This window comes from Heptranchias perlo, chromosome 1 (genome assembly GCF_035084215.1).
Source record: "Heptranchias perlo isolate sHepPer1 chromosome 1, sHepPer1.hap1, whole genome shotgun sequence".
NCBI classification, from domain to species: Eukaryota; Metazoa; Chordata; class Chondrichthyes; order Hexanchiformes; family Hexanchidae; genus Heptranchias; species Heptranchias perlo.
The window spans coordinates 86,452,435-86,471,272 of record NC_090325.1 but is presented as its reverse complement, the minus strand read 5'-3'; the positions used below and the strand labels follow the sequence as shown (position 1 = coordinate 86,471,272).

The 18,838-nt window shown below is 42.1% G+C and overlaps 2 protein-coding genes across 3 annotated transcripts in view; one reads left to right on the top strand and one right to left on the bottom strand.

Moving 5' to 3' along the window:
- LOC137323994 (phospholipid-transporting ATPase VD-like) overlaps positions 1–12,482 on the top strand; it is a 231,749-nt gene extending 219,267 nt beyond the window's left edge. For both annotated transcript variants that reach the window (XM_067988174.1, XM_067988168.1), the window contains one exon: positions 7,746–12,482. In XM_067988174.1, coding sequence (XP_067844275.1) covers positions 7,746–8,268 — 523 coding nt within the window. In that variant the 3' untranslated portion in view covers positions 8,269–12,482. The remainder of the gene's footprint in view (positions 1–7,745) is intronic.
- A 1,100-nt stretch (positions 12,483–13,582) lies between these two features.
- corin (corin, serine peptidase) overlaps positions 13,583–18,838 on the bottom strand; it is a 184,216-nt gene continuing 178,960 nt past the window's right edge. The window contains exon 21 of the mRNA XM_068007804.1: positions 13,583–17,555. Within this exon, the coding sequence (XP_067863905.1) occupies positions 17,379–17,555 (177 nt within the window). The 3' untranslated portion in view covers positions 13,583–17,378. The remainder of the gene's footprint in view (positions 17,556–18,838) is intronic.

The following is an 18,838-nucleotide window of genomic DNA, read 5'->3' as shown; positions in this document are numbered from 1 at the left end:
ACGCCCTAGTAAGAACGGGATATGATGCTCGACTCATCGATCGACAGTTCCGACGGGCCACAGCGAAAAATCGCGTAGACCTCCTCAGAAGACTAACACGGGACGCAACCAACAGAGTACCCTTCGTCGTCCAGTACTTCCCCGGAGCGGAGAAACTACGCCATGTTCTCCGCAGCCTTCAACATGTCATCAATGATGACGAACACCTCGCTATGGCCATCCCCACACCTCCACTACTCGCCTTTAAACAGCCACCCAACCTCAAACAAACCATCGTTCGCAGCAAATTACCCAGCTTTCAGGAGAACAGCGTCCACGACACCACACAACCATGCCACGGTAACCTCTGCAAGACATGCCAGATCATCGACACAGATACCACCATCACACGAGAGGACACCACCCACCAGGTGCACGGTTCATACTCCTGTGACTCGGCCAACGTTGTCTACCTCATACGTTGCAGGAAAGGATGCCCCGGAGCATGGTACATTGGCGAGACCATGCAGACGCTGCGACAACGGATGAACGGACACCGCGCAACAATCGCCAAACAGGAGGGTTCTCTCCCTGTCGGGGAACACTTCAGCAGTCATGGACATTCAGCCACCGACCTTCGGGTAAGCGTACTCCAAGGCGGCCTTCGAGACACACGACAACACAAAATCGTCGAGCAGAAATTAATAGCCAAGTTCCGCACCCATGAGGACGGCCTCAACCGGGATCTTGGGTTCATGTCACACTACACGTAACCCCACCAGCGAACAAATGTTATCTGTTTTTAATATAACGGGTCACTTCCTTATCTCTCTCTCTCTCTTTTTGTTTTGGGGGGTTGTATATTCAGTGGCCTTTTAGATGACACCTTTCTGTCTGCTCACTGTGATTGCCTTGGCAACGGGCAGTAATCACCAGGCTTTGTTCTGTGATCTTAAAATGCAAAGGATTCGAAATTGTCTTTTCCACACCGCCTGAGGAAGGGGAAAGCCCCCGAAAGCTTGTGGGATTAAAAATAAAATCGTTGGACTATAACTTGGTGTTGTAAAATTGTTTATGATATATTTCCAAGTCGGAATGGTGTGTGACTTGGAGGGGAACTTGCAGGTGGTGTTGTTCCCATGTGCCTGCTGCCCTTGTCCTTTTAGGTGGTAGAGGAGGTGCTGTCGCAGAAGCCTTGGCGAGTTGCTGCAGTGCATCCTGTGGATGGTACACACTGCAGCCACAGTACGCCGGTGGTGAAGGGAGTGAATGTTTAGGGTAGTGGATGGGGTGCCAATCAATCGGGCTGCTTTGTCCTGGATGGTGTCGAGCTTCTTGAGTGTTGTTGGAGCTGCACTCACACAGGCAAGTGAAGATTATTCCATCACACTCCTGACTTGTTCCTTGTAGATGGTGGAAAGGCTTTGGGGAGTCAGGAGGTGAGTCACTCGCCGCAGAATACCCAGCCTCTGACCTGCTCTTGTAGCCACAGTATTTATATGGCTGGTCCAGTTAAGCTTCTGGTCAATGGTGATCCCCAGGCTGTTGATTGTGGGAGATTCGGCGATGGTGATACCGTTGAATGTCAAGGGGAGGTGGTAAGACTCTCTTTTGTTGGAGATGGTCATTGCCTGGCACTTGTCTGAAGCGAATGTTACTTGCCACTTATGAGCCTAAGCCTGGATGTTGTCCAGGTCTTGCTGCATGCGGGCACGGACTGCTTCATTATCTGAGGGGTTGCGACTGAAACTGAACACTGTGCAATCATCAGCGAACATCCCCATTTCTGACCTTATGATGGAGGGAAGGTCATTGATGAAGCAGCTGAAGATGGTTGGGCCTAGGACACTGCCCTGAGGAACTCCTGCAGCAATGCCCTGGGGCTGAGATGATTGGCCTCCAACAATCACTACCATCTTCCTTTGTGCTAGGTATGACTCCAGCCACTGGAGAGTTTTCCCCCTGATTCCCATTGACTTCAATTTTACTAGGGCTCCTTGGTGCCACACTCGATCAAATGCTGCCTTGATGTCAAGGGCAGTCACTCTCAACTCACCTCTGGAATTCAGCTCTTTTGTCCATGTTTGGACCAAGGCTGTAATGAGGTCTGGAGCCAAGTGGTCCTGGCGGAACCAAAACTGAGCATCGGTGAGCAGGTTATTGGTGAGTAAGTGCTGCTTGATAGCACTGTCGACGACACCTTCCATCACGTTGCTGATGATTGAGAGTAGGCTGATGGGGCGGTAATTGGCCGGATTGGATTTGTCCTGCTTTTTGTGGACAGGACGTACCTGGGCAATTTTCCACATTGTCGGGTAGATGCCAGTGTTGTAGCTGTACTGGAACAGCTTGGCAAGAGGCACAGCTAATTCTGGAGCACAAGTCTTCAGCACTACAGCCGAGATGGTGTCGGGGCCCATAGCCTTTGCTGTATCCAATGCACTCAGCCATTTCTTGATATAACGTGGAGTGAATCGAATTGGCTGAAGACTGGCTTCTGTGATGGTGGGGATATCGGGAGGAGTTGTTTAATTGTCCACCACCATTCACGACTGGATGTGGCAGGACTGCAGAACTTTGATCTGATCCATTGGTTGTGGAATCGCTTAGCTCTGTCTTTAGCATGTTGCTTCCGCTGTTTAGCATGCATGTAGTCCTCAGTTGTAGCTTCACCAGGTTGGCACCTAATTTTTAGATACGCCTGGTGTTGCTCCTGGCATGCTGTTCTACACTCCTCATTGAACCAGGGTTGATCCTCTGGCTTGTTGGTAATGGTAAAGTGAAGAATATGCCAGGCCATGAGGTTACAGATTGTGCTGGAATACAATTCTGCTGCTGATGGCCTACAGCGCCTCATGGATGCCCAGTTTTGAGCTGCTAGATCTGTTCTGAATCTATCCCATTTAGCACGGTGGTAGTGCCACCTTGCGGGGAGGTTTGCTAGCACTGTTGGGGGGGGGTTTAAACTAACTTGGCAGGGGGATGGGATACAGAGTGGAGCTGCAATAGGGGGTGATGTGCAGCCAAATATTGAGAAAAAAACAAGTCAGCTTGGAAGACAGGGCAAATATGTAAGAGCAAGGCTGGATGGCATCTATTTTAATGCAAGGAGTCTTGCAAATAAGGTGGATGAACTGAAGGTGTTGATAAACACATGGGAGTATGACATTGTTGCTGTCACAGAGACATGGTTGAGGGAGGGGCAAGACTGGCAGCTCAATATTCTGGGGTACAGAATCTTCAGGCGAGACAGAGGGGGAGGTATAAGAGGAGGGGGGGTCGCAATATTAATTAAAGAATCAATTACTGCCATAAGGAGGGATGATATATTAGCAGGTTCCTCTAATGAGGCCATATGGGTGGAGCTTAAAAACAAAAAGGGGGCAAGCACTTTGATGGGAGTGTACTATAGGCCCCCAAACAGTCAGGGGGAGATAGAGGAACAGATATGTAGGCAAATCTCAGAAAATTATGCAAATAATAGGGTAATAATAGTGGGGGATTTCAACTTCCCCAATATTAACTGGGATACTCAGAGTGTAAAAGGCTTAGAGGGTACAAAATTCTTAACGTGCATCCAGGAGAGCTTTTTGAGCCAGCATGTAGAAAGTCCTACAAGAGAGGGGGCGGTACTGGACCTAATTCTAGGGAATGAGTCCGGCCAAGTGGAAGAAGTGCTAGTAGGTGAGCACTTTGGTGACAGTGACCATAATTCAGTGAGATTAAAGGTGGTCATGGAAAAGGACAGGGAGGGGCCGGAAATAAAGGTTCTAAATTGGGGGAAGGCCGATTTTAATAGGATAAGGCAGGATCTGGCCAAAATGGACTGGGATCAGCTGCTTGTAGGAAAATCCGCATCGGAGCAATGGGAGTCTTTCAGAAGGGAGATTGAGACCATAAAATGGCAACATGTTCCCGTAAAGGTCAAGGGTGGTTCCAAGAACTCCAGGGAACCTTGGATGTCAGGGGATATACGAGAATGGATTAGGAAAAAAAGGAGGGCTTTTGGCAGATACAAAAGGCTAAAGACGGAGGAAGCCCTAGAGGAGTACAAAAAGTGCAGGGGGATACTTAAAAAGGAAATTAGGAGATCAAGGAGGGGCCATGAAAAAACTCTGGCGAGCAAAATAAAGGAAAATCCTAAGATGTTTTATAAGTATATTAAGGGTAAGAGGATAACTAGGGAAAAAATAGGGCCCATTAGGGACAAAAATGGCAATCTGTGTGTGGAGCCGGAAGATGTAGGAGGGGTTCTAAATGAATTTTTTGCATCTGTTTTCACTATGGAGAAGGACGACGTAGACCGAGAAATACGACAGGGGGACTGTGATATACTCGAACATATTAACATCGAGCGGGAGGAGGTATTGGCGGTTTTAGCAGGCCTAAAAATGGATAAATCCCCAGGCCCGGACGAAATGTATCCCAGGCTACTGTGTGAGGCAAAGGAGGAGATTGCGGGGGCTCTAACACATATATTCAGAACCTCTCTGGCCACAGGGGATGTGCCAGAGGACTGGAGAATCGCTAATGTAGTACCATTATTCAAGAAGGGGAGTAGGGAAAAACCGGGGAACTACAGGCCAGTGAGCCTAACATCAGTGGTAGGAAAATTATTGGAAAAAATTCTGAAGGACAAAATTAGTCTCCACTTGGAGAAGCAAGGATTAATCAGGGATAGTCAACATGGCTTTGTCAAGGGAAGATCATGTCTGACTAATTTGATTGAATTTTTTGAGGGGGTGACTAGGCGTGTGGATGAGGGTAACGCAGTGGATGTGGTATACATGGATTTCAGTAAGGCCTTCGATAAAGTCCCGCACTGGAGACTGGTCAAGAAGGTACGAGCCCATGGAGTCCAGGGTGCCTTGGCACTTTGGATACAAAACTGGCTTAGTGGCAGAAGGCAGAGGGTGATGGTCGAAGGTTGTTTTTGTGACTGGAAGCCTGTGGCCAGTGGGGTACCACAGGGATCTGTGCTGGGGCCCTTGCTGTTTGTGGTCTACATTAGCGACTTGGATATGAATGTAAAAGGTATGATCAGTAAGTTCGCTGATGATACAAAAATTGGTAGGGTGGTAAATAGCGAGGAGGATAGCCTCAGTCTGCAGGACGATATAGATGGGTTGGTCAGATGGGCGGAACAGTGGCAAATGGAATTTAACCCGGAAAAGTGCGAGGTGATGCACTTTGGAGGGACTAACAAGGCAAGGGACTACTCAATGAATGGGAGGACCCTAGGCAAGACAGAGGGTCAGAGGGATGTTGGTGTGCAAGTTCACAGATCCCTGAAGGCGGCGGAACAGGTAGATAAGGTGGTAAAGAAGGCATATGGGATACTTGCCTTTATTAGCCGAGGCATAGAATATAAGAGCAAGGAGGTTATGATGGAGCTGTATAAAACACTGGTTAGGCCACAGCTGGAGTACTGTGTGCAGTTCTGGTCGCCGCACTACAGGAAGGATGTGATCGCTTTGGAGAGGGTGCAGAGGAGATTCACCAGGATGTTACCAGGGCTGGAGCGCTTCAGCTATGAAGAGAGACTGGGAAGATTGGGTTTGTTTTCCTTGGAGCAGAGGAGGCTGAGGGGGGACATGATTGAGGTGTACAAAATTATGAGGGGCATAGATAGGATGGATACTCAGGAGCTTTTTCCCTTCGTTGAGGGTTCTATAACAAGGGGGCATAGATTCAAGGTAAAAGGCGGGAGGTTTAGAGGGGATTTGAGAAAGAACTTTTTCACCCAGAGGGTGGTTGGAGTCTGGAACTCACTGCCTGAGAGGGTTGTGGAGGCAGGAACCCTCATAACATTCAAGAAGCATTTGGATGAGCACTTGAAATGCCATAGCATACAAGGCTACGGACCAAATGCTGGAATATGGGATTAGATTAGACTGGGCTTGATGGCCGGCGCGGACACGATGGGCCGAAGGGCCTCTATCCGTGCTGTAACTCTATGACTCTATAACACGTCGGATGGTGTCTTCAGTGCGAGGACGGGATTTCGTCTCCACGAGGACTGTGCGGTGGTCACTCCTACCAATAATGTCATGGACAGATGCATCTGTGACAGGTAGATTGGTGAGGACGAGGTCAAGTAGGTTTTTACCTCGTGTTGGTTCGCTCACCACCTGCCGCAGGCCCAGTCTCGCAGCTCTGTCCTTTAGGACTCGGCCAGCTCGGTCAGTAGTGGTGCTACCGAGCCACTCTTGTTGATGGAAATTGAAGTCCCCCACCCAGAGTACATTCTGTGCCCTTGCTACCCTCAGTGTTTCCTCCAAGTGGTGCTCAACATGGAGGAGGACTGATTCATCAGCTGAGGGAGGACTGTAGGTGGTAATCAGCAGGAGGTTTCCCTGCCCATGTTTGACCTGATGCCATTAGATTTCATGGGGTCCGGAGTCAATGTTGAGGACTCCCAGGGCCACTCCCTCCTGACTGTATATCACTGTACCACCACCACTGGTGGGTCTGTCCTGCCTCCCAGGATCATGCTTCTCAATTTTAAATAAACTAAACTATGGCCATGGATAAAATACTTGAGCTACATAGATGTCTACTGTAAAATAAGGACAATCTACTTGTTTTTCTATTCTGCTGCAGCCAATTTTGTAGGAACTTTGAATTAAAGTTGCAGAGCTTATTGTATATCTACATATTGTTAAAAATCTTGTACACACACGCTTTCTGTTGCCACAGTTTTTTGTTCACACCTATATGTCAACATTTAACATTGAAACTGCCTATGTAAACATTTAGAATGGGAATCCTGTATGTGAACAATTGCCTGGAATGATGTAGCTGTAGGTTCTGGCCAGTAGGTGGTGCTGTGGAGTGAGTTTCTCTTCCACCTTAGTCACCAATTTGTATCTAAAAAGACGTATATTTATTAACTGACGGGATATTTACTAGTGTGTTAAAAAAAATCTACAAGTATGCATTATTAGGAGCTAAGAAATTATGCCAATGTAGCATTTTGTTTGAAATGTATTCACTTTTCAATAATTAACCATAATGGTTTCCAAACATTAGCTATTTTTCAATGGCTGCAAGACAAGAAGGAAAATTGTGAATCTCAGGTCAGATGAACCAACATCCCTGCACCTTCACACTTGCCCTACTGGTAAAGTTACAACTAATAATCCACTGCAACCAAATCGTGCACAATGTCACCCAAGTACGTAGCACCTTGCCAGCACAATTAATGCACTTTTGTAAGATATGAATTTATTAAGTTCCATGTGAACATAATGTAACCTGACTAAATTTGGTATATAAATGCATGTTCACTTTTTCTTGTTAATTATCTCTCCAAACAAAATTTAATTTAAAAATAAAATGCTGAATTGAAAACTCAGACAGTCGATCAGTTTTTGCGCTGTTGAGTCTTTGAGCTCAGTGCACTGCTGTAGCAAGGTGGCAGGTGAAAGAATGATCCTTCCCTTATAATATGGAAGGATAATTTGAAGGAGGGTCATGTGCTTCCTAATGGCAGACTCAAAACAACATTGGCAGAGGCTTGGGAGCAATTAGCCTGCCCACACACTCTGCAGCAAGTGATGTGTGGTCCAGAAAATGTGGGAGGAAAGCAGTGGGAGTCATACCCCCACAAGAATTACAGCGAGAAAAGCTTTACTGCTCCTGCTGCGTCTATAATGTGTAATCTTGAAATTAACCCAAGAAACTGAAATGTTGAGTCCATTGCACTCATCAATTTAATAAACCATGATGCTAAATGACACTCAAATATCATCTTTCCTTTTCAGGTACGTCTTTCGCATTTTCCAGGGAACAGTATTCCCGTCTCCACTCCTCAAAGCTCGTCAGCTGGACAAGCTGAGCACTGAGGAACGTAAGTGGATAATCCAGGAGTGTCAGGACATCCAGCCAGTCTGTGAGATACCCGTAGACGACATAATCATTTCAAGAAAAAGCTGCTCAGATAAAGCCTCCTGCTTCTCCGAGGTGATGCGAGCAGCAACATTAATAGCTGCACCAGCAAAAGGAGAGGCTTCCATCACTGTGATTCCACTGAACGAAATACCATCAAAAAATGGCAGCATCTTTGTCCAGGGAAATACTGTTTTATTTAAACCAGGAATGGTTGAGAACTCTGACTCGTTGCGAGAGTCACACACAACAAATGCTGCCTCTGACAGGTTAAACACCCCCATGTCTACAGGAGAGGACAACCAAGGAGCTGCTTCACAATCTAAAAAAACAAGTACCTCCACTTCCATCTGGGGGGAGACTGATGGGTTGCCGGAATTTCCTCCAGCAGTGTGCTAGCACTGTTTAGCCAGAAAGGACGCGATGAACTACTTGCTAGAGGGGGGTAAAAACTATTCTTTACAGCTCTCTCTACAGATGAAGAAGTAATTTCTTTTGTCCAGTATTACTCTCTAACTTTTTGTTGCAGACCACAATCTGAACTACTGTCCTGCTCAAGGGCCACTCTCTGTAATACTGAAATATGCTGCCCCATGGGATATAGGTCGGTGCCCGTGATTCCCCATGCAGTGAGCTCCTGATATCAATCATGTCACTGTGGGCAGTTGCCATGTGGAGTGTAGGACTTTCCCACAGGACAAATAACACTTTGTTGCTGGAGAACAAGACCAAGTGGGAATACAGCACTGAATCTCTGCTTGCTCAAGCTCTCACCGTCGGGCAGATATCCAGGAGGACAGGTGAAGTGAGGCCGGGGATAAATGACTCCTGGCGGAAGTATCAGTGTTGCTGCTTTTACCTGATCATTTTATTTAAACCCAGCTAGTGCTCGTGTATTACATTCTGGTCTATTGTACTGGTAATAGCATCGTTTTTCAAAGCTGAACTAGGACTATTTAATGAATCCAATGCAATACAAATAATGGTCCTTTTAAGAAGGGCACGTGCCAAAGCTTTTTGCGATTTTCAGGTGTGTGAAATACTGAACCTAAATTGAAGTATCAACTTAGAATGCAATGAGCCGCCATCACCTGGAATTTCCTGAAAACCTGCACCATAGGTTCAGCATAATGCCAATTTCTGGCACAAACAATCGAGGAAATTCAGGCGTAAGTGACTCACGACAGTTTTTAACGCTATGCCCGAATTTCCTCGATCTTTTACGCAGGTTCTGCGAAACCTCTGCCACTCATTATTGTAGCTCTGCCTCCATGCAAAAGCTTACACCAGTTCTGAATAGGTTGTACATTTATGCCTAAATTTAGGTGCAAAAGGTCGCAAAATTATATTTCTGATGTTTTTTCCAATTTTATTTTTAAGAGATTTTTTTTTTATTTCTCCTCGCTGAGACCTGCAATGTATTTTCTGTATTGTTGAGAGCATCTTTATGGCATCAAAATGGTATGCATTAAAAAATTGAAAAGCTTCCACAATAGTATTTTTTTAAACATGCTGTGTCTAATGTGCATAAATGATGGTTTGATGGCGTCAAACTTTAATTTTCATGTATATAGCAGGACTTAAAGAAGGAATATAGTGTAACTTTGGCACTTTCCTCAGGCTCTGATTGTTTACACTGATTTACACTTCACGCTGGTTTTTATGTTCTGGGATATGCTAATGAGATTCTCAGGAAATTTAAACATAAATCGCCAATGGAAAGATCGGTGTGGATTGCACAGATTATGCCATTTCAGGAAATTCCAGGCCAACTTTAATTTCTACCATTCAATGGCAAAACCAAAGTTACAACTCCACCTGCCACTACCATTAGAAATTTCTGGCAACAGTGTACAGTAGCCTCTCACTGCAAAACTCGTCAGCCACAATTATCGGTTATCATATGGATGTTCACAGATCGCTCATTAATAGAAAGCATAATGCATAACCCTTTCTAAAGTCTAGCTTTTTCAACTGCTTGCAAGGATGCTGGATTAGGGGACTGTCTGCTGTACTGTAGTGGCAGTTTGGACTAGCTGACAGCGGTATCATATAGTACATTGGATGCTTACAAGGTATAATGCTAAAATTGTTCAAAGTTGATGTACACAGCTTTGAGAATACTTCTTTCGATTAGGCACATCTTTCGATTGGGCACTTTACAATCTTCCGGACTCAATATTGATTTCAGTAACTTTAGATCATAACCACTGCTCCCATTTTCTTTGACAGCAGGTGCTGGTAATGGTTCTGATGTTGCCATTTACAGCTCCTCTAGACCCATCTTTTCTTTCTTTACTTGTCCCATTCCCACCCTCCTTGCCTTGCACCATCATCCCTTTTGTCATTTAATCGCTCCTGCCCTCAGGGTATCTCAGACCTTCCCTTTTGTTTTTTCCTCCCCTCCCCTTCTCCTCCCCCTCCCCCCCCCCCCCCGGCTCTTTACTTGCTTAAAAACTGTTAAATCTTTATTCTTCCAGATCTGTTGAAAGGTCATCAACCTGAAATGTTAACTGTTTGTTTCCCCATAGATGCTGCCTGACCTGCTGAGAATTTCCAGCATTTTCTGTTTTTATTTGAGAATGCTGGATTTCTTTCCTATAAATTCTGCATTATTTATATCTTTCCTAGTGGAAACTATTGGCACTGACTATTCAAATAATATTAAAATATGATAGTGCCCGACTTGAATACTCAGTTGTAATGCAAAACAAATAATTACGCTTGTTTGATAGGCAAACAATATAAATCACCCTCCCTATATTGTACCACTTGTCCTAACATCCTTTTTGTAGGACTCCCAAAGCCAGCTGCAGAAAGGACCCTCCTCCTTCGTAACATGGACTTCTCTTCCTGTTCTACAAAACAAACCAAAATGTTCTATGCAGTCAGATCCAGTTACAATATACATACAAATCTGAGTAGCAGCAATTAGCACCAAGTGACACTCTATTCTTGATCCTGTTAGTACTGGTATAGATGTTAATTGTTTGCAAGTCTGCTTCTGAGCGTCTTAATGTATCGACCATACATGTCATCAAAGTGTGGTGTGATTTTTTTTAAAAATAGCACTATACTAGTGACCTTGACAACATTTGGTTAGTTTTATTTATGAGTAACCACCTGTGGTAGCATTGTGCTTAGACCAGGGATTTTTTTCAATGCAGTTTGGAAGGATGTCCTGTGGTGGCATGATGTTTATATTGTGATTTACCCAGAGTGGAATTATGGTGTAATTCTGTACTCCATTGTAATATTAGCAGACGGCACCGCTTTTATGAAAGGTTTCCCATGTTAATGAGTGCACTTGGATTTTCCATGGTGCATTTATAAAAGGAACATGTTAAGATGGTGCAGTGAGTTTTTACCATTGAAATTAAAGAACCATTCATCAGTGATGATTTGGTTATCACTTTAAAAAGGTGTTCTGAATCTAGTGCTGTAATATCAAATAATACTGTTTTATGCTATATTTTGAACTTGTGTGAAAGATTTAAACCAAGGAGAGTGCAAGATGAATATAATATATAATATAATGTCACATTGTCCAAAGCTTTGTCAATTCCAATGATGATGTTTCCATATTCATGTTGCTGTTAAAATGGATATTATTTTTACAAGCTAGTTACTGTCATATGTATGTAATTGATCTTACAGAAAGGTTCATTAAAGCAGTGTTCTTTAAACAAACACACAGATTTCTGAATGATGCAATGATAAAATCGTGTTGGAAGGTATCAATAGGATATATTTTCCCCATTATTATTTTAATGCCGACGTCAGCCCACTTAAACAGGTTACTGTCAATGACACTGATGGGAAAATATTACCCTAATTTGTCACCTATGTGTGACATCATTAAGATTAAAAATATGATGTAATTCTTCTGATTTCTTCCCTCCCAAAGAAAAAAAAGTTTGCTACTTTTTCATAAACAGTGCTCCTTTAAAATAAGTACACAGTTAACCCTGAAGTGCTAGTGACAGCATCTGCTCGCCTAGCTCAGTGGGGTAACTAAAATATTTGTACATAGTTTGTACAATGTTTGCAATTCAATTTCTTGCCAGATTTTCTAGTGATATCTGAATGCTTTTGTGTTTACAGTACTTCAGACCTTTTAATGTATGTAATCTGGTGAGTCACATTTTCTAAATTTATTATGCACTTTGTGATAATTAGATTCTCAGGTTACTGTGCATTTTGTATCGTACAACAGTTTTTTCATATAGGTAATGTGGGCACAACTAATCTATACTTTGTAGGAATACCTTTTATTGTTTTTTTATTACATCTGATATTCCATTCAATGAGAATTTTCAGATACATTGGCCTTTTTAATAAGTCTGGAATATGCTGCTACAAATGTGTAGGTTTTAAATTCAGATACTTTCTGAATCTTAAATGTACTAGGAAGCAATCTCATCAATGTCGGGTGGGGGAGGAGAAGGACCTTAAGTGTTGAAGTAAATGAATGAGTAATGATACTTGATTTATGTAAAATAGACTCCAGACTGTTCTCTAAAGTGTACCCTTAACCTGTTCCATTCTAGTATATGTCAAAAGTACTCAGGATTGTATAGAATTGTTCATCTTTACTGTATTAAACTAACAGCCATTGATATCTTGAGAATCCATTGTTTCTATACTTAACCAATGCTATGTTAGTAATTGATGTTCTGCCCCAACTGGTGTCATTTAATGCTGACATTATGCTTGAAATACAGGCTGAGTTTTAAAAAGAAAGATTTAATGGCCATGTTTGGCAATTTACAAATTCCAAAAGTAGACAGCCCCTTCCCTCCACCTCACAAAAACAGCCCACCTTGGGATTGTAATATTTTAAAACAATTACTATTGCTTAAGTATATGGTTTTTAAAAATTGTAATGCAGAAGACAGTGGGAAGGAGAGAAGAAGCGTGACATTCTTTCCAAGAACTGGGAGCTGGAGGAAGTTTGAGGCATATGCTTTAAGAAATGTAGAATAAGTTTCTTGAATGTAGTACAATAAAGCATTTCATGAAGGATTATTTAAATTCATGGCTCTGTGATAACCTTCTGACTCAGAGGCGAGAGTGCTGTGGATTCAAGTCCCAGTGCAGGGACTTGAGCACAAAATCTCGGCTGACCCTTCAGTGAAATATTGAGGGAGTGCTGCACTGCCGTCTTTTGGATTAGACATTTATCCGAGGCCCCCATCTGCCCTCACAGGTGAATGTAAAAGATCCCATAGCACTTTTTCAAAGAAGAGCAGGGAACTTCTCCTCACTGTCCTGGCCAATATATATCCCTCAACCAACACCTAAAACAGATTATCTGGTCATTATCACGTTGCTGTTTGTGGGACCTTGCTGTGCGCAAATTGGCTGCTGCGTTTCCTACATTACAATGGTGACTACACTTCAAAAATAGCTCATTGCGATTGGCAATTCTGAGTCTTGAAAGGCGCTATATAAATGCAAGTCTTTGTAACATTCAAGGATATAGTTTGGTTAATTTTGTTGTGGTATTGCCAAGCTATTTGGATTGTTTAGTTTGTGTTAAGCAAATCCATACCACTTTTCTATACATATAATCTGAAAAGGATATTGCCATTCAAAGAAAGTGTTGGAGCAGTCTTTATTATCGGAGGTTTTTGTTCCCATTGTTTCCTCAAATCTGTCTGGTAACTTACTACTTTAGAATGTTAAAGTAAGCAAACATAAGTCAGTGTTAAGGTATTTTTATTAGTTTATACACATTAGAGTACAATGTGGTCACAGCTTCAAATAATAGGAAAAAAACTGCAAATGCCAGAATCTGAAATAAAATAATGAAATATGAATCTACACAGCAAGTCCATCGATATGTATGAAAAAGGAATCCAGTACTGACAAAGGTTCTACTTCCTAAACATTAACCATGTCTTTTACAAATGCGGATGGACCTGCTATGTAATTCCAGCATTTTATGTGCTCACAGCTTCTTCTTGTGAAGTGATCTAACTTATATTTGTGACCTTGACCCAACTTCACAAGAGTCTGGTAAACTGTCAGTGGTATAAAGACTGAGAGGCAGTTGGCATGAATTTAACACAATGTTAGACAACTTTTTTTCAGAATAGTAGATTTTAAAAAAAAATTAGGTGACTTGTGAATGAGGAATAGTTTTTCTGTATCATTTCTTAGCCAGGGGAAAATGGGCAGATAGCTTGCTCCAAGCCCTTTGCTGCTCTAAATGCCCATTAAGAGATGTGCAGCAGAGGCTCAGTTATGTTGATTGTCACACTTTGCAGGGAAGTGTTTGTTCTCTCTTCCCAGAAGACAGTTCTGTAAGATGGAAGTTTGAAGTCAAAGCGACCAGAAGACTGTGATTGGTAAGTTGCCAAGTATCTACAAAACACCCAAGCTGGGGAGTCTACTGTGTAGATTCACAGGTTTGTATCCCACCAGGGCAGTAGTCCTTGTCAAGCTAGAAGGGAAAGATTGAGACGAACAATTCCCTGCAGGAAGGAAGAGAAAGCTTCAGGGAGGGCTTTCCTAGTGATTGTTAAGAGTGACATTGGCAGAGAAGCGAGAGTTAGAAATTGGGGGATAGTGAAGATAATTGTACAAAGATGAAGTGTTGTTACTTGCAATATAATTTATAATCTATGAAATAGCTGTTTCTCTCATCACCAGTCAATCACCCGCAAACTCGACTAGTCACAACAAACTCCATTACTTCGTTTTTGTTTAAAGTCACATTAAAGGGCTGCTGAATTTAAATTTGTAAAATTGATGAGAATGAGATATAAGCCAATATTGGAGCAAGGGGGAAGAGGTTACAGGGCAGCAGAAGAATACTTAACACTTCTTGATATCACTTTTGCTAGCTTGGTAAAAGTGCCTGAGGAAATTGTGATCTAAAGATTAATGCTGTGATGTGACATAACTCAAAAAAAAGTGTTTAAACTTTGAAGCCACAAAAACCCTTTTTTAAAAAAAAAATCTCATGAATCTGGTACAATCATTTTTCCAATCACCTATTAGCAATTTAAATTGATCACATCCCTTGCTACCAGTTTATAATTAGGGCCATCAGGAAAACTGGCTGCACTACCAGCTATTAATATTCAAAATCACGATCATAGTCATGGTCACTCATTGTTCAACCAATATCTTCTAGTCAAGTTCTAACAGAAGTTTATTTTTCAGGGCTTTCTGTCACTTTCCGAGAAAGTTTAACTGTTTCTCAGTAGCGACTGGAGTGTGGAAAAGGACTAACTTGTAATTTTATGAGCAACTAATTTCATAACATTACTCCCTTTAGGTTGCTATCCTTGTCTGATTAAGGAAGTGGCATAGGAGACTATGAAATGAAACAGCTTTACAAATGACTAGTTAAATCACAGAAATTCCTACTCTATTGAAGGATCAGGAAAAGGCAGACTGAATATTCCGATTCAGATCCAGATCCACTAAGGTCATGAGCGAGAATTACTACATTATGTTTTGACATTTGACTGAGGTTAAAATGTGCATGTTTTATTTAATCTGGTGCTAACAGTAGAACAAGCTTCTGCTCTAAGCCCAAGTCTTCATTTTACAACACTGACCACCAGCTGTTTGCTTGCTTGAAGTTGGCTTTTGATTGTCATTTACAAATACATCACACTGTGTAAACACCCAATCTGCTTAATGTCTGGCCACAAAACCACATAATTTTTTAAGTGTGCACACATAGAAAAAGCAATATAAAAATATTTTATAAAATTACAACCATCAATATCTTTACATGGAATGTTACATTGAACATTGCAGACATTTCTCAAACGCCTTTGTTTAGAAATGATACAGGAACAAAGAATATAGCATTATAATGTTCAAAAGTGCCATCAAAGTGTAACATTTATCCCCACAGACTCAAATAGCAAGCTGCCACACAAAAATCCAATGCGAATGCAAAGAGTGAGTTGAAACAAAACTTTGGCATAAGAGAGAAATCTTAGTTACTAATATAAATATGTTTGAAAGGTGGTAACATGAGTAATATCATTACCACTTACAGCAGTGTAGAAAAATAAAAACTTACACAAATGCACTGGAACAGAGCTCAGTTTACTCACTTCACATTTGATGAACGTTGACACTGCAGAACGAAAGGTCCCATGACAACATTAATTCAAGAGCAGGGCATAAGTCCCCAATTTAATTCACTCTTGTTACCCAAAAAAATGAACTGAAATGTAGCCAGTCTTAACTGAAGGGAAAATCAGTGCTATGGACTGGAAATCCTTCACAATGAAAGTGAAGATGTGCCCCTCAGAAATCCTAATGGACAAGGGTAGTTAAAAAGGCAACTGTCATAGTCATAAAGAGGTCCATATTTAAATCTATGGAGTGACCCTGTATACAGTATGGTCCACTTAAAATCAAATTGTGATTATAATTCAGACACATTAGAAGGCAACAGGACATTTCTTCTCTTACTCTGTTAAGTGGTAATGAAATTAGACCATAGATTCCAGAGAAGTGCACTTTATTCGTTCTTTGCATGGTTGCTTCCTACTTTAAAACTGAATGAAACTGCTACATGTACAGTATTAGTTCAATCCACTGCAATGTATCATTACTGTGATTAATGCTATAAGATCAAATCCGTGTGTAATTTATTTTAAATGCATTATACTAGTGTACAATCACTCACAACTAAACTCTTTGTTTTCTTTCCCGTACCACACTAACTTGTCAAGTAAATCTTTTAGGGAAGGAGATCTTCACTGTTGGAAATCAAATTTTTCACAAATAGGCCAGTTAAAAAGTACAAGCTACTAACTGTATTTAGATGTCATCATACTGAAAAAGTTCTACACAGTGACCAAGGATTAAATTTTATAAGAAAAATATCTAGACTGACAGTCAAAGTTAATCTAGAACTCCAATAGATTTGGTTCACAGTTACGCACTGAAGCAAAATAAACCCATCCTATAAACAGTTCTGAAAGAATTTCTTCCCTCATCAGCATCATCAGTGTGAGGCAGTCTCATGAAGAAAGCAGCTTTCTCAAACAGGTCAAGTTAGAGGTAGCAAAAGTTCCTCTCCACAGACTGTCTGAACAACAAATGCTGACATCACTTTCCGGAAGAATCTATTCAGGTCTTATAGTGCTGTACAGCTTAGGAATGGATGCAAAACTCAAGAGGGAACAGCAGTTGATTGATGTATTACATAATGGGATGAACATTCTTAAAATGTCACTCAATCAACTCCATATTTCTAAGAGTCATTGATTCCCATAACAACCCAGGTATCAGAGAAATCATCCATCATGGGAGCAGTTTGGTGTAGTTATTCCTTATGAATTACATATTTACCAAATGCTTTCAGTGGATTGGGGGTGGTGGGGGGGAAGGTGGTGGGGGGGAAGGGGGTGGTGGGGGGGAAGGGTCATGTAGACAGTTTTGCAGTCCTTGCCAGCTGCCATATATCTGCCTCTCACTATTTGAGGTTTCATCTTGGATGCTGTTCTGCTGGCCGTTGAATGATTCAGTTATAAAAACGTGTGGATATAGATCTGCCTCTCAATCCATTCAACAAAATGAGTTACATTGCTGTAAACGCCAGGTCCAAGGAGTTTTGTAAAGCACACTGATCCCCAAGAGGTTAGACCAAATAATGTCCATCTCTTGCCAGGCTGTTCACAAACCAGAGGTCCTCCACTGTCACCCTGACCAACAGAGAGACATAATGGTGTTCAGGCAATGGAAATCAATACACTTGACAGACCAACAAATGCACTTTCACTTTACCTCATTCAAACCTCATTCAGTCTAAAAAGTCCCCAAGACCAACAGCTAGTCAATGCTAAAAGAAGTCCAAGCCCCAAAAGGTAATTGGATGAAAATCAAAAATTAAACATTCTTATTGGTTATATTAGAGATTAATTGGTAAACAGTCAGTTAACACGAGGTTCTTTAACTACAATTTGTCAGATTAAATTAACTTTTTGTTAGGTAATAAAAACAGAAAATGCTGTAAATATCACCGGACATCTGTAAAGAGAATAGACTGGTTTTCCTGGTTCAGGTGTGTACTCTTCCTCAGAACTCAACTAAAGCTCTGATTCTGTGAGAATGCCAAAAATGGAGTTGAACAGGCCTATGGGGCAGGCTCACTTGTGCTGACAGTGCAGGGGGGCAGTCCACACTGAATTTTGCGATGAGGGTCCCTTCTCCTTATTTCAAAAGGCTTCAAAAGGTTTTCAGAGCAGGGAATTAAAAAAGGAGGGGGTGGCAATTTTGGTTAAAAAAACAATTACAGCTTTGAGGAGGAATGATATGTTAGAAGGATCATCAAATGAGGCCATATAGGTTGAGCTAAGGAACAAAAAAGGAGCAGTCACATTACTGGGAGTGTACTATAGACCCCCAAACAGACAGAGGGAGATAGAAGAGCAACTATGTAGGCAAATTTCTGAGAAGTGCAGAAACAGTAAGACTGTAAGAGTAGGAGATTTCAACTACCCTAATATTAACTGGGACACAAACAGTGTGAAGGGTATAGAGGGCGCACAATTCTTAAATTGCATTCATGTCAGCCGGCGCGGACACGATGGGCTGAATGGCCTCCTGTGCCGTAAATTTTCTATGATTCTGGTACATGAAAAGCTGGCACACACAGCTTGGTCTTTAGCACATTTTTCCAGGGAGTGGAAAAGTCAATGGATAGCAGTTTTCAAATAGCTGCAGCTTGCCATTAAGGAAGAAGTTATGGTAGTGGCAGAATAGTGGACTAATTGCTCATAATGGCACAGTGAAGACGTGTAGGCAATACTGTTCCTTTGATGCTGAAGAGCTAGAGGTCCTGCCATGGCAGGTGCACCAAAGGTGGTGGTCAGGTTTGGGGCCGAAGGTCGCCCTCCTGTAAAAGCACAAGTGCAAGCTGCATGGAGGGAGGTCGCCAACCGAGTCAATGAAGTCATCCAGATCTCTCGTATCTGGCTGCAATGAG